Here is a 14,494-nt window from a genome sequence, read left to right as displayed (position 1 = left end):
TAATAATAATAAAATTGAATAATTATAAAAACAAAGTTAACTAAAACAACAAACACCAGCCATTAATTTACTTTAAAACAAAAACAACAATAAAAACTTAAGTCTCGTCTTAAATACTATTAAAACTGGTCTTACTTGTCGCAAACAAATATTCTACTGTTTATTTGTTTGGTTTTTTTTACCAACCATTTCAACTCAATGTCAGTTAAAAGCGTGTACATTAAACCAGTACGAGGTACAATAGACCTTATTTGTATTCCAAGTACGTACTACATGCAATTGAATCGTTATTAAGCTATTTGTATCCATATCTACTGCTTGTACGTACATAGGTATATTCTTCCTAGATCTAAATCGCGTTTAAAATTAACTCACAATCATACACATTTTGGCAACACTTTATTTTCAAACACAAAAATTAAAAGTATTCTATTTTTTATAAAATGAATAAAAAAACTTAACATCAAACAGCTATACGGCAATGTTTTCTTGTATGATCAAGAGCTTGGCCTGGAGGACAGGGATCATTATTCTGCAAAAGGAAACGATCATCAAAACCTTCTGGTTCAACATTTCGCGATTTGGTTGTGTTTTGCTCACCTGTTGTTGATTTTGCAGCCATTTCGGGCTTATTATCAGTTTGGCCGGGCAGAGGGGCTAAAGGTACCTTCTCCATGGGCTCACTGGCAAGAAGAGTATCGGCTGGTTTATCATCAATAGGTTTATTATCATCGGTTAGCTTATGTTTGACTTCGTCGTATTTCTTGGCCACTGTATTACCGAATTCTTTGGCTGATGTAGCGATTTTATCTCCAAGTGGCTTAACGGCTTCATAACCATCTTCTGCTCCCTTTTTGACCGTTTGGTAGGTATCTTCGGCTCCTTTCTTAATTTGGCAACCCACCTTCTTGAACCAGCTGTCATCCTCTTTTACCTCATCTTCACAGTCTGCCTTAACACTTGTTGCAGACACAACTATCAATGCGAATAATGCCCAAATTAAATATGATTTCATTTTGATTATTTTTCTTTATTTTATTTTTTCAACTTTAAATATTTTTTCGGTTTATATTTTTCACAGGTTGTTTTCAGTAGCACTGTCTCTTTCAAACTGTTTTTTATATGTTGTTGTGATCAAAATTATACTCGGTAAAAGTAACTGTTGCTGTTTATTTTAAAATTAAATTACACAAGTATTATTAAATGAGCATTCCCGACCGATCACAAATTAAGAGAATTAAATTAAGATTTTTGGCTCAGTTTATTAAAACTCGTTTTACTAGATCTCTTAGTTTAGCGTTAAATAAAGGCAGTTGTATAAAAGACTACATTCATTGTTTTAAAGATAAAAGTTTTAGAATTGTTTGTATTTTTTAGCCATCGGTCATCTAAACCAGACTAATGGTATATAAAAGCTGTGATACATGGTTGTCAGATCTTACAACGTTGTCAGTAAAATGTAAATGTAAAATGCAAGTTGACACTGTTGTTCGACATTTTCTGTACATTTTACTGACAACGTTGTAAGATCTAACAACTGTGTATACATAGCTTAAGTTTTTCTCTCTTTTGGTTTAAAAGTTATAGAATAATGGGTTTTGTATGTTGTGCAGATGTGGATAAACAAAAAATTTCAATTAAAAGGAAACCGCTTTTCCATGAAACCGGAAGGCAGAATACCTTCTCCCGGCCATTTATTCAAAAATTGTGGAATTAAAACATCAAATGTATACTACGGCCAAGGTTTTGTACAAAAATATGAGAAAAACGTTTGCGATCGGATCATTAGTTTAGGTATAACTTGCGATTTTAGCCGTTTAGAACCTCTACACAATTTTATGAACTTTTGTCTATAATTCCCGTTTGAACTTTTACTGATTGTCAAGTACTACTGATCTTACAAAGGTATTTCTTTCAAATTCAGTACAAATTGGTTCATAATTCACCTAAGTTTCCATACGGAGGATTAGAGTGAATGTTTGTTTGCATTATATAAAACAGACCCTAAAACCCATACATTTCGTATTAATCGATACGGCAAACATAGTTGAACTTAAATATATTTACTATTATGGGTGCCCCGGTGAGGTTCGATTCCCACCAGAGACTCTGGTCTGCTACAATACAACGGGCGTATGGTCATCGTCATCCTGCACGCTAAACTAGGTTAGAATATAATTTGTAACTGTATTGTAATGTACAACTAAATTCTATTATTTTTCCTCGTTATAACCAGATCTAACTGTACCATATTGTATGATTTATAAAAGTAAAGCCTATTTTAAGGGCTTTATTTAAATTGGAGTATTTATTTCTGCACTGCAGCGATATGGGATTTCTGGTAGTTTAATTCCACTATTTGGAAAGGAAAATACAGAACTGAAAACATGTTAAAACGTACAACAAAAGATTAATCCCTACAGTACAAAAACAAATCCAGAGACTCATTCATAGACTAGTTATTAGACCAGACAATAGAAAAGTCATTGAATAATATATCTTCCGGAATGAAAACATTTTCAGTTTTTACAGTGGAACTAAAGTTTAATTTACAAATTTTTCTTTATGTTTCCATTAAACATTTTCTAATAATTTTAAGTAAACATTTTAATATAATTTTTTTTATGAATTAATAAAATTTATAGGAGTTTAAAGAAGATAAAAATAAAGATTTAGCAAATTCAAAAAAATGTTAAATGTAATTTTCGAAATTTTCTGACAATATCTTTCCGAGAAAACTGAACTCTTATGAATTTTAAAGACTAATAAATTTCTTAGATTAAATGTTAAATAATATTTTAAAATGAATATATTTAAACGATATCTTAAAATTAATTAGATTTTACGGAACAAATTGGATCTAATGCACCCCATATGATAATTTCTACCAGATCGTCATATGACAATACCTTGCAAAAGTCTAGCAGTAAATTTATATGCTGTAAATTTAACCAAACCATTTTCTATACCAAGGTATTTCATCCGAATTTTCTGTTCTTTTAGATTCACTGACCTTAAAATAATATGAAGGTATATTTTATTTAGTTGATTTTAGTTGTTTATATATTTTAGATATGATATTTTACCATTTTTTGATATGGCTTAGGTTTAACATTTTGATTGGTAAATCGTCCCTTTACACTTCCAATTTGTTTTCGATTATTGTTAACACATCTTCCATCGTGTCTCAGACTTGCACAATTTGCAGGTATATCTTTTACGGAACCCTCTATCGTTTGTAAATCGATTAACAATATCGCAATTATAAAAAGTGTAGGAAAATATTTTCTGAACATTTTAAACGAGTTTAAAGTAATATAACACACTTGATGTCCGTTTATCTATAGTTTTAATATCGTACTAATAGAAATTATAATTTTCAATATTAATAAAATATATTACATATGGTATTAATATAATGAAATGATTATTATCAGCATTGATGGTGAATTACCTCAAATAGGTTCTTTTTTAGATATTCTTATATTCATATATATGTATACATTAGGATGGCTCTAAAGGATATAAAATGCCCATTATAGTGGGGAGGGTATTATGAATTTGTGTTGATGTTTGCAACAGTCAAAAAAATATTGGTCCTACACCCACCTTAAGGTATACCAATCTACTCAGAATAACTTTCTGAGTCGATTTAGCGATGTCCGTCCGTCATTCTGTCTGTGTGTCCATATAAACCTTGTGCGCAATCTATTTTCAAGATAATTTGGCACGTATTTCTCTTTTGTTATAAGGACGAAACCTATAGAAAATTGTTAAAATCGGTCCATTATTTCGCCTAACCCTAATACAATCATATGCTCTAATATCTAAAAAAAATCGCCAAAACTTAGTTTTAACAAGTGAGAGTTATACCTACCATCAAACCGTATGCCATAAAATGATCCCACCGTTTTTCAAAATCTTTTAGTAATGAGCTTTAAAGTAATTTTCTGAAGGGGAGCTGATATGTGGGGTTGACACAGCCCAGATATGGTGATTCTCAGAAAAGTGAGTAGAGAGGTTTTGGCTCATAAGAAACTTACTTATGTCAAATTTCATCTCCATATTCGTACTTTTAAGCCAGTAATAAGCGTTAGAGTAATTTTTTGAATGGGGTCCTTATAGAGAGGTAGGGTCAATTACGAACTGATCAACATTGATCCAAATTTCATGGCTATACTCGTATTTTGAACGGACGGACACGGCTAGATCGCCATAGAATTTAATAAGGACCCATAATATATATAATATAGTCGGTCTATGCCCAATATTTCGATGTGTTACAAACGGAATGACAAAATTAATATACCCCCATCTTTTTTGATGGTGGGTATAAAAAAGTCTAAATGATACCGTAATTTTTTCGTAATGATTATTTAAATTTTACCAGTGAGTAGTATGGTTTAGGATATCATAAGGTCTGCCATGACCGACTATATATTTTTACTTGTTTTAATATTAAAATATAGTGGTTATCAGCTTAAAATAGCAATATTTGTAGCAACCAAAATATATTTATTTTTGGAATAATATAGATAGATAGACAATAATTTTTGTGGGCCCTCTTAATACCCACACACATATGACTGTATTAACTATTAATAAATGGATTTGTGGTTAGAATCTATGTATATTATCTGAAGTTAAGCTTTGTATATTAAAACTATTAGCGAAATTGAAAGTTTACATCGTAATTACGCGATATATTTTTATATCAAAATCGTACCCATTCGGAAAAGTTCGTTTCTTATCCTAATCATTTTTTTATAATTTACTTATGAAAAAGTTTTTATACACACTCAATTAGTGTACTGCATCGATCGAAATAAATGGTAGTTGGACAGAGAAGGGATCGGACTATAAAGTGGTTATAGTTGTTTTTGACTGATTTGAAGTCCATTTAGCACTTTTAATTCGATGCAAATTTTACTAACGAGCTTTGTTGTTTATACTATTTCATTCTTTGACAGATATTTACCCTTTAAAATTTCAACTAATTGAATTTCATGTGAGGACCTTATATGTAAAGCTATGGTCAATTATGTACTGATCCAGTAAAAATTTATCAAATTAAAATAGACATTGTATGGGAGATTAATTATTGACCGATCAAAGAAATATTTAACAAAATAATTTTGTGTTATTTGTTAATGAATTGTATTCGTTTAATTGATCGGAAGTGGACTTTATATGGGAGCTATGATTAATTATGAACCGATACAGATTTTAGTTGGTAATGCGATTTCTATTGATATTGTATTTGTGGTAATGCCAATATTCTATAGGGCGTTAACAATACATCTTTTTTTAATCAAATTCGGTATCTATATACACCGCGAAGGCAAAGATTATAAATAACCTCAAAGTATTAACATTTCTCTGTCTACTATATAGTTCAATAGATTTATTTAATTGGAATTTATTAAATTTTTTATCAGTATTATTTAGTAAATTCAGATATCAATTTTTAAAACAAATTACGTATCCTTCATTCCTTTATCCCCAGAACCGTAAAAGACCATCTATCCAAAATGATACGCTAGCATCAGGAGCAGTTTTCTGGAAATATTAATGAATAAAAACTGTAATGTAAATGTAATCACACACTAAAGTCTTATCATATAAATAACTCGACTTTGCGGTGTGATTAGCATGTTTTGAAATCAATGAAGTCTTGTGTGGTAAGAATATATATATATTTTCTCATACTCACCTCCGGTGCTACAAACGGTTGCAATTCATAAGTATTAGTACTCTCAGACATATTTAAGATATCTTTGAGTTTTGAAGTGTCTATTTTCTTTTCGATACAACTGCCAGTGTGTTTTACATGACTGCAAGGTACTCCCAATATAAGTCTTCTTTGACGATTCGATTTTTCATTTTTGGTAATTGGAAATGAATTTATAAACTCTAAATCCAGACTTATAAATATTAAATAAATTAATATTATTTTATTGGTCATTCTTAGACAATTCTGCCAAGACAAGTGAAGTGTTTGAATATTGTTTTAGAAATAAAACAAACTTTTATAATAAAATACTCATGTGTAGTGTATAAAATGGTCAAAATGTGTTCATATGGAAATTAGTTGGGGTTGCCATACGGTATTGTTTATTAACTTGTTTATAAGAAAAACTATAATGAGTGGCCTAGTAATAGTTTAAGTCGATCATAAATCAGTTATGATTTACAATTTTGTAATTTGTTTACCTTTTATTGAATCAACTTTCCAAATATCTTAGATCAAATTCTCAGATATATGTTCATATATTCGAAAATCTTGCTATGGAGATACATTTTTTACCGTAAACCGATTGATTATTTTAGCAGTTTTCCCCGACTATTGTAATATAAACTTGGCAACCCTTAAATCAGTGAATCATTATCTAGTTATTCGCTACACCAGAATGATATGGGTATATGAAGGTTACTGGGTCAATTTGTAATTTCCGAAATTTCATTCACCATCCGTAGCATAAAGTATAAACGATGTCCGTCTGTCGTTTAAAATTAACTTTGCACCAAGGTTCTGAATCTGAGAACAGATTTTCAATTATCTAAATCATCATAATCGGCCCTAAAACATGTGCTGTAATGAAAAATCCTTGACGATTTTAAAGTATTTTTCGGTTATATTTTGAATGTTATGTTCTACATATAAATTAGTATTTGCAATGTGACCTTTACATAAATACATTTTTGAATATATACATTAAAAAATAATTTTCTGTGAAAAAAAATTTAATGATCGAAATAGTCTTTTTAAGGAAAGAGTACTTAAGATTCGACATTGCCAAAAATGTAAGGTGTTTTTTTAATTTTTTGGCTTAAAACTGTAACTTAACCAAATATTTGTTTCAAATTAAAAACCGCAACGAAACACTCATTGATTTAAGTTGAATTTTATACCAGTATAACAAGACTCTATTTGCCCCTGTATAGTAGAGAAAATAAAGTTTTCAGAGAATATTTTGTGTTAGAAATGTAAATGAATTATTAAATTGTATTCAGACTTACACAATCTAGGAGAGCCTATATCACTTTTCGGCGGCCTAATACGAGTTGGTCAGAACTCATAATGGACCGATTTGTATATGGTTGTACTTTCAGCTGATCTTAGGATATATATTTTTACGTTACAAATCACATCCCCCGGGGCATGTTTCCTTGTTGAAAGACGCTCATTTTGGTGTATTGCAATTCCAGGGTAAATAGGTGCCACCAGTACCTCTAGTCTGCCGGGACTACAAACTGAGGATGTCGCTTCACTCCCCGGCTAGTCCTTGGTATGATTTGATATGGTTGGATATGGTTGTACTTTCAGCTGATTTTAGGATATATTTTTTTACGTTACAAATCACATCCCCCCGGGGCATGTTACCTTGATGAAAGACGCTCATTTTGGTGTATTGCAATTCCAGGGTAAAGAGGTGCTACCAGTACTTCTAGTCTGCCGGGGCTACAAATTGGGGATGTCGCTTCACTCCCCGGCTAGTCCTTGATCAGAGAACCACATAATCTGGTACTACTTGTGGCCAGTTGCTCGCAGGACTTGTCTTGGCTGGTCAGTTGGTTGACGTTCCTTTGGGATCCACGTAGTGGCTGTGGTTTAAACCCAAATTCGCGGGTGCTGTTGCCGAATGACAACAGATATCCCACAGAGGAGTGACTGTGGCTCTAGGTGCTGTTGCCGACTCAACAGAGGCCATCCCATCTGCGTGGTTGTAAACGGAAGTGATGTTTTTGCATCTCGGAAGTTAAGCAACGGGTCAGGGATTAGATAGCTCAGGTACTTGAGCAAAATGCACGTATACTGGACCGGAACGTATATTGCCAAATTGTCACAAAAGCCCACCCAGTGGTTAAAAAAGACCACCGTGAAATAAGGCCCTCAGGGCAGGTGTTCACGTAAAGCACTTCGACATTCGTTATAAATCACAAAACAAACTCAAAAAATCAACGTTATTGTGTAGGGTATAAAAAAGATGCTACAAACACTAATGCGACTAAAGAAATTATTTTCTTTCTTCATTATTACAACTGATACAATCATCCATTCAATCAATAAAAGTTGTTATTGGATGATGATTAATAAGAAATGTGGAACACGCTTGAATAAAACTTGAATCTCTGCACAAGTATTTATACAGCAAATATATATGATGGAGATGATTATGTTGGTTGCAAAAAGCAAAAAAAAAATAAACAAAGTTTAATAATATGTTGAACACAATAAAAGGTAAAAGTCATGATTTGACCATAAGCTACCAAAACATGACAGTTACTTAACCACTTTTTTAGTTTTTTTTCTTATTGTTGTTATAAAGTTCTTACCAAATGGTAAAAGCAGCAACTTCAACATGATCATTTTTCTTTCGGCCATTATTGCTGCCACTCCAACAACTTGCCAGTAAACAGTTTAAATTGAAGTTTTATAAAGCAAACAACATACTTGCCTGTTAGTAGAACAGTTTGTGCTGTCAAATAAGGATACAAAAAATACTTATAACGAACAAAGGATACCTATAATAACAGCATGAAATCACTATACATTTTTATGGGAATATTCATACTATTACTCCTCAAGGATGTGACCAACGTAGATACAGCTGCTGTTATATGCTCGGAAGACAAACCCACGATAGATCTGGCGGAACGTAAAACAGATGCAGACAACAGTAGCGAAGAGTACAATGTCGACAGCAAAAATAAAGAAGAAAATAAAAATTCTTTAAATAAACTATTTCATAATATACAATGTACATTGGAAAAAGCTAAACCATGGGTGGCTGAATTGCAGCAGGAAGCCAAACGTTTAGAAGAAGCTGCTAAACTTTTGGGATTAGGTATATTAAATTCTTTTGGTGAATTTGTTGATAAATTAGTTGAAGAAACTGCTGAGACTTCTACAAAAAATCCATATAATTCTACACTTAGTGCCGAAGATGCTGGTAACTCAACGGTAGATACTGCTAATGAGGAAATATCACAATATTTGTGTCCAGAAGGATTTATAGCTGATCATAATGGTATATGTGAACGTATTGATTAAATGTGTTTATTTAATTTGTTTAGTGTTTAAATTTAATAAAGAAAAATAAATAAAAATTTTAAAAATATTATATACAAACATAAATAACGGATTTTTTAAGTGTTATGTGTTATATGAAAAAAGAATCCAAATTTTATCAATAAAAAAACTAAGTATAATTACAAAAAACTGCCTTTATAATCAGTTATATTTTTTTGAAAAAAAAAAACAGTGGAAATCTGAGATCACTGAAATTTTTTATTAAAAGTCTATTTTTTGTATGATTTTTTTCCGATTATTAGAATATAATTTTGGCAACCCTATAATAGGTGAATCATTATCTAGTTGTTCGCTACACCAGAATGATATGATTATATGAATGTTATTGGTTCAATTTGTAATTTCCGAAATTTTCATTCACCATCCAGAGGATTATAAGTGATGTCCGTCTATCGGTTAAAATAAACTTTGCACCAAGGTTCTAAATCTGTGAACAGACTTTCTATTAAAAAGCATAATAATCGGTCTTAAAGCACGTGATGTAAGGAAAAATCCTTGACTATTTTAATAATTTGTTCGCCTTGTTTAAGGGGAGTGTACTTAAGGGAAGAGTACTAAGATTAATCAGTTGTAATTTTTTGACAAAAAAAAAAAAAAAAAAAAAAAAAAAATCTGAGATCACTTAAATTTCCTATCAAAAGTTTATTTTTTTATGATAAAACTTAAATAGGCTATAGAGCCTTAAATTACGTTCCAATGAGGTAAAATACTGAAAATCTGTCTTCACTTAAATTTTCTGTAAAAAATTTACTTGTATGTCAAAAACCTAAAATCGGCTGTAGATCCATACATAACGTTTCAGTTGAAAAAAAGTAAGGAAATCTTCGATCACTTAAATGTTCTATGATCACTTTAATGTGCTGTTAAATCTCCATTTTTATATGAAAACCGGAAATCTTCTGTATATCCTTAAATAATGATCCGATTGAGAAAGTAATGAACATTTGTAATCCTCAAATTTTCTATTAAAAATATGTTTTTTTTTACCAAAATCATAAGAATGGTTATATATCCTTAAGTAACGCTCTATATATACATATGTATATCTATATGGCCAATTTCGTGTCAGGTGACCCAACTCAAAAAATCAATTTGGATGAAATTTGCACCAAAGTTGGTACTATTAGATAGTAGGCCAGACACACATTTTCAGCTCTAACAGTCAAGAACTGCCGGAGTTAGCGGGGGTAAAAGTTGTACATATTGGGTTTTTTTTTTAAATGAGTGTAACTTTTCACCTATTCGTCCTAGCAAATATTGTCCCAAGGAGTTTAGATAGCTATTTATTCACTGTTTTCTTTTTTTATACCCACCATCAAAAAAGATGGGGGTATATTGTTTTTGTCATTTCGTTTGTAACACATCGAAATATTCATCTAAGACCCATAAAAGTATATATATTCTGGATCCTTATTAAATTCTAAGACGATCTAGACATGCCGGTCCATCTGTCCGTCTGTTGAAAACACGATAGAGTCCAAATGGAAGTACCTAGCGGGCTGAAATTTTGCATATACATTTTATATTGATGCAGTTTGTTTGGTATTGAAAATGGGCAATATCGGTCCACGATTTCGCCTAGCCCCCATATAAGGTCCCCTTCAGAAAATGACTTTAACGCTCATAACTAACTAAAAGAAGCAGCTATAGCGATGAAATTCGACATAAACATATTGTATAGGAACCTAAATCGCTTTGTAAAGGTATATAAGGTCCCATTCAGATAATGACTTTAACGAGTAAGAGTATTATATTCGGCTGCGTTTCAAAATGAGTCCTTTTTTTGCTTAAAAAAATCTAATACAATACCCTTTAAGGTCTTTATAGTCGCTTAATGGGATGCGAGTGGGATATCCATCAAAAAAATTACTTTTTTAACTCAAGAATTTCTAGTCTGTCAACGCGATCCAGTCTTAGTTAGTACATATTTATATAAAAATACTAAAACCTGTTAAAGTTCTTAAAGAAAAGCTTAAATCGAGGGAATAATATAAGTCTGTGATCCTTTCTAACTTTTGAATTTATCCCGTTGTTACGGTTGTATGGGGGCTATAGGAAATAATGGACTGATTTTAACCATTTTCGTCCTTGGGTCAACATAAGAGTATCTGGCAAATTTCATCAAATTATCTTAAAAATTGCGACTTGCAGAGTATGCACAAGGTTTACATGAACACACAGACGGACATAGCTAAATCAGAAAAGGGTTCTGAGCCGATTGGTATACTATACGGTGGATGTAGGACCGATATTTTTGGGTGTTACAAACATCAGCACAAACGCATAATACCCTCCGAACTATAGTGGTGTAGGGTATAATGATTTGAGAATCAATACTAAACTTAATTTGGATTTGTATAATTCAAGTATGAAAGCTTCCGCAAAAGTCGTAAAAAAAATTCAGGAAATGCCGGGTGCAATAAGCTAGTTTAGCATTAAAATAAAGATACAATCAATAAAATTATTTTCCTTTTATTTTTACATACATATGTATATTCTACACTAAATATATCATTTCTTTTTCAACAATTATATATATAAAAACACACACATTAATCTTAAAAACTATTTTAGAAACTTTGGTTTACATTTAATTTTGTTTTTTTTTTTTTTAATAATACAGCACTTTCTTATCATGGGATATTCTTCCTTTTCGTTTTTTTACAATACAATACTTTTTTCCTTCAGTATTTTAAAGTTCTTAATTTACTTTCGTAATTTGCTGCAATTACCCAACGAATCCAATATATGACCGTGACCACATTCCTGATCAGCTTTTAATATATCAGGATTAATTAATTCGACATTTTCCAAAAAGAATTTCTTATCGGACACAACCATTTCATCGGAATCTTTATGTAAACGATCCTTGAAATCATGGAATTTTACTTTTAAATCAGAACCAACTTCTTTGGCCTTGGTGGTGAATTTCTTGACACCTTCCTTAACGTTTTCATTGATTTTTTCGGCATTCTGTTTGAAACTTTCACCAAATTTCTTTGCACCTCTCTTCACTTCACATCCTATCTTCTTAAAGAAATCGCTTATTTTATCACCCGTATCCTCAGCACTAGCTATTTTGGGTCCAATGCCGGGTATCTCACTTAAGGAGGGTAAAATTTTCTCATCACATTCCAAAAGATCAGCTTTTGATGAGGGTATTATTAAGAGTGTAAGTATTAGAATACTTAAAGCAATTAAATGTTTCATTTTTATTGTTTTTTTTTTCTTTTAACTTCAAATATTTTGTTTGACTTAAAATTTCACTGCAAGCCGAATTTTTTTTCGTTTGTTTCCGTTGGCGTATCGCGAAAAACTGATTGTATTATGTTGACAAATTTTAACTGAACGCTTTATTTATTTAGTTGCCTTCAAATATAATTTTCTTTCTTTTTTGTTATTGTTAAATTTTATGTTTTTGTTCTTTTTTTATTATTCATCTGAATTTTAAGTGGCTGCCGAGTACGACTTGAGTTTTAATTCAATCAAGAAAATTATCTTCCCATTTCTACCCCTCACATGCGTCATTGTAGAGCAGTATTTGTGAAGTGTAAATTGTTTGCATTTTTTTGTTTGGCTTTGTTTACACTCAAAGTAAATAATTAATTAATTTCAAAAATTTAAGTAGAGTTTTAAAGTTATCAGAAAATTGCCTTATATTTACTTAATTTATCCGATTATGGCTGCGAAGTGAAATTAGTTTGTTTTGCCAACTTAAACATGTTTATTTGCAATTAAAAAGAAAAAAGTGGAAATCTTACTTAGAACTAGTAAAATAACAAGTTCTTTGGGATGTATTCCGGTTGCCTTCAAGAAGAGAATCTAATACATTAATTAAAACGGTTTGTGCCTATGCGATCAATACATTTTAATACCCACCTTCAAAATTGTATATTGATTTTGTCATTCCGTTTGTAACACATCGAAATATTGGTCATAGACCCACAAAAGTATATATATTCTGGGTCCTTATTAAATTCTAAGAGGATCTAGCGATGTCCGTCCGTCTATCCGAACGGAATGTGCTAGAAGGTTGAAATTTTTCAGAAATATTCTCTTTGTTTTATGTTTGAAAATGGGCCGTATCGGTCCACGTTTTCGGATAGCCCCCATACAAGTGGACCTCCTAAAAACAGGCTTAACGGGCATATATGTTTTAATGGTGTAACTATAGCGGTGAAATTCAACATAAATAAGTATCATATGAGCCAAAAACTCCCTACCAAATTTATGAGGATCGGTCCGTAATTGACCCTACCCCCATATAAGGTCCCCTTCAGAAAATGACTTTAACGCTCATTACTCGCTTAAAAATACGACTATAACAATGAAATTTGACATAAGTATGTGTCTTACTAGCCAAAATCTATTTACCAAATTTTATGTGGATCCATATAAGATTCCAATCAGAAAATAACTTTAACGCGTATTACTGGCTTAAAAATACGAGCATAGCGATGGAATTTGATATAAGTAAGTTATTTTCAAGCCAAAACCTCTCTACCAAATTTTATGTGGATCGCTCCATAATTGACCCTACCCCCCAAATAAGGTCCCCTTCAGAAAATTACTTTAACCATAATTTCTGGCTTAAAAATAGGTGTGCATTTATGAAATTTGATATAAGAAACTTTTATAGAAACTTAAATCTTCCTACCGAATTGCATGCGGAAAGTGTCGGCAACTTACCCTACCCGCCCATGAGATTCGGCACAGCCGAATGTAACACTCTCACTTGTTCTTATTTGTGTGATCAAGTCTGATCAACTATCAACAATCGTTTATTAAAATATTTTTAAATTACGAACATTTATTTTCGAGTGTTTTCAAACACATCTCCACTCTAAGTATTTATTATGTGAGAGTAAACTTTTGTTTTTTAACATTTCATAAAAATTGTAGCAGCAAACAGTTTATGTTCCTCTATTGATCGGCAGTCTGATTGAATGACTAAATAACTGTTGAATGGCTGGGGTTACTTGTGACGCTGTTTGTAATTCATACAGTTTTTTTAAAAAAAGATTTTTGATACAAAGAAATTCTTACTTAGTATATTGTTTTAGTTTATAGTATTTATTTCATTCAGAGAATTAAACAAAAGTTACATTTTTATACTTAGAATATCGTATTTAAACGAATATGAGTCATTTTTTAATCTCATGCTGAAATAAATGCACATTTATTTATTTGCTTCCGCCAAAATATTCTCACTTTCTGCCGGTGCTATAATTTGTTTGGGTGCAAATGTTATCAGTGATAAATAAACGAGGGTAGAGCATTTATTTCTAATATTATATATATATAATTTCCGCAATTTATTTTATTAATATTGTAGGAAGTGAATGAAATGGTTACATATTTTGATCAAATATTTACTTTTGCATAAATATCAAAATATTG

The 14,494-nt window shown here is 31.3% G+C and overlaps 4 protein-coding genes across 4 annotated transcripts; 1 reads left to right on the top strand and 3 right to left on the bottom strand.

The window, feature by feature from the left end:
• Window positions 1–382: 382 nt before the first annotated feature.
• LOC119612078 lies at window positions 383–1,134 on the bottom strand. Its single transcript, XM_037967798.1, has 2 exons — window positions 601–1,134; window positions 383–532 (listed from the first exon to the last, which is right to left on the bottom strand). Exons 1-2 carry the CDS (start codon window positions 1,013–1,015, stop codon window positions 528–530), a joined length of 420 nt encoding a protein of 139 aa, XP_037823726.1. The 5' UTR covers window positions 1,016–1,134; the 3' UTR covers window positions 383–527.
• A 4,265-nt stretch (window positions 1,135–5,399) lies between these two features.
• LOC119612077 lies at window positions 5,400–5,998 on the bottom strand. Its single transcript, XM_037967797.1, has 2 exons — window positions 5,714–5,998; window positions 5,400–5,559 (listed from the first exon to the last, which is right to left on the bottom strand). The coding sequence occupies exons 1-2, from the start codon at window positions 5,963–5,965 to the stop codon at window positions 5,497–5,499; spliced, it is 315 nt and encodes a 104-aa protein (XP_037823725.1). The 5' UTR covers window positions 5,966–5,998; the 3' UTR covers window positions 5,400–5,496.
• Window positions 5,999–8,395: 2,397 nt separating this feature from the next.
• On the top strand, window positions 8,396–9,055 carry LOC119612076. Its single transcript, XM_037967795.1, has one exon. It carries the CDS (start codon window positions 8,540–8,542, stop codon window positions 9,053–9,055), a length of 516 nt encoding a protein of 171 aa, XP_037823723.1. The 5' UTR covers window positions 8,396–8,539.
• Window positions 9,056–11,541: 2,486 nt separating this feature from the next.
• On the bottom strand, window positions 11,542–12,443 carry LOC119612080. Its single transcript, XM_037967801.1, has one exon. It carries the CDS (start codon window positions 12,302–12,304, stop codon window positions 11,801–11,803), a length of 504 nt encoding a protein of 167 aa, XP_037823729.1. The 5' UTR covers window positions 12,305–12,443; the 3' UTR covers window positions 11,542–11,800.
• Between the last annotated feature and the right edge of the window lie 2,051 nt (window positions 12,444–14,494).

Source organism: Lucilia sericata, unplaced genomic scaffold, assembly GCF_015586225.1.
Source record: "Lucilia sericata isolate MDLA Ls3-8-SP2 unplaced genomic scaffold, ASM1558622v1 Contig001597F_arrow, whole genome shotgun sequence".
NCBI lineage: Eukaryota > Metazoa > Arthropoda > Insecta > Diptera > Calliphoridae > Lucilia > Lucilia sericata.
Note: the sequence above shows the minus strand (reverse complement) of the source record. Positions and strands in the feature narration are given on the sequence as shown.

Excerpts from the sequence above, each read along its gene's own strand:
- LOC119612078 (XM_037967798.1), bottom strand. The coding sequence starts at position 1,015 with ATGAAATCATATTTAATTTGGGCATTATTCGCATTGATAGTTGTGTCT.
- LOC119612077 (XM_037967797.1), bottom strand. The coding sequence starts at position 5,965 with ATGACCAATAAAATAATATTAATTTATTTAATATTTATAAGTCTGGAT. Across the intron at positions 5,560-5,713 it reads AACCGTTTGTAGCACCGGAG|AAAACTGCTCCTGATGCTAG; the intron begins GTGAGTATGAGA and ends TAATATTTCCAG.
- LOC119612076 (XM_037967795.1), top strand. The coding sequence starts at position 8,540 with ATGAAATCACTATACATTTTTATGGGAATATTCATACTATTACTCCTC.
- LOC119612080 (XM_037967801.1), bottom strand. The coding sequence starts at position 12,304 with ATGAAACATTTAATTGCTTTAAGTATTCTAATACTTACACTCTTAATA.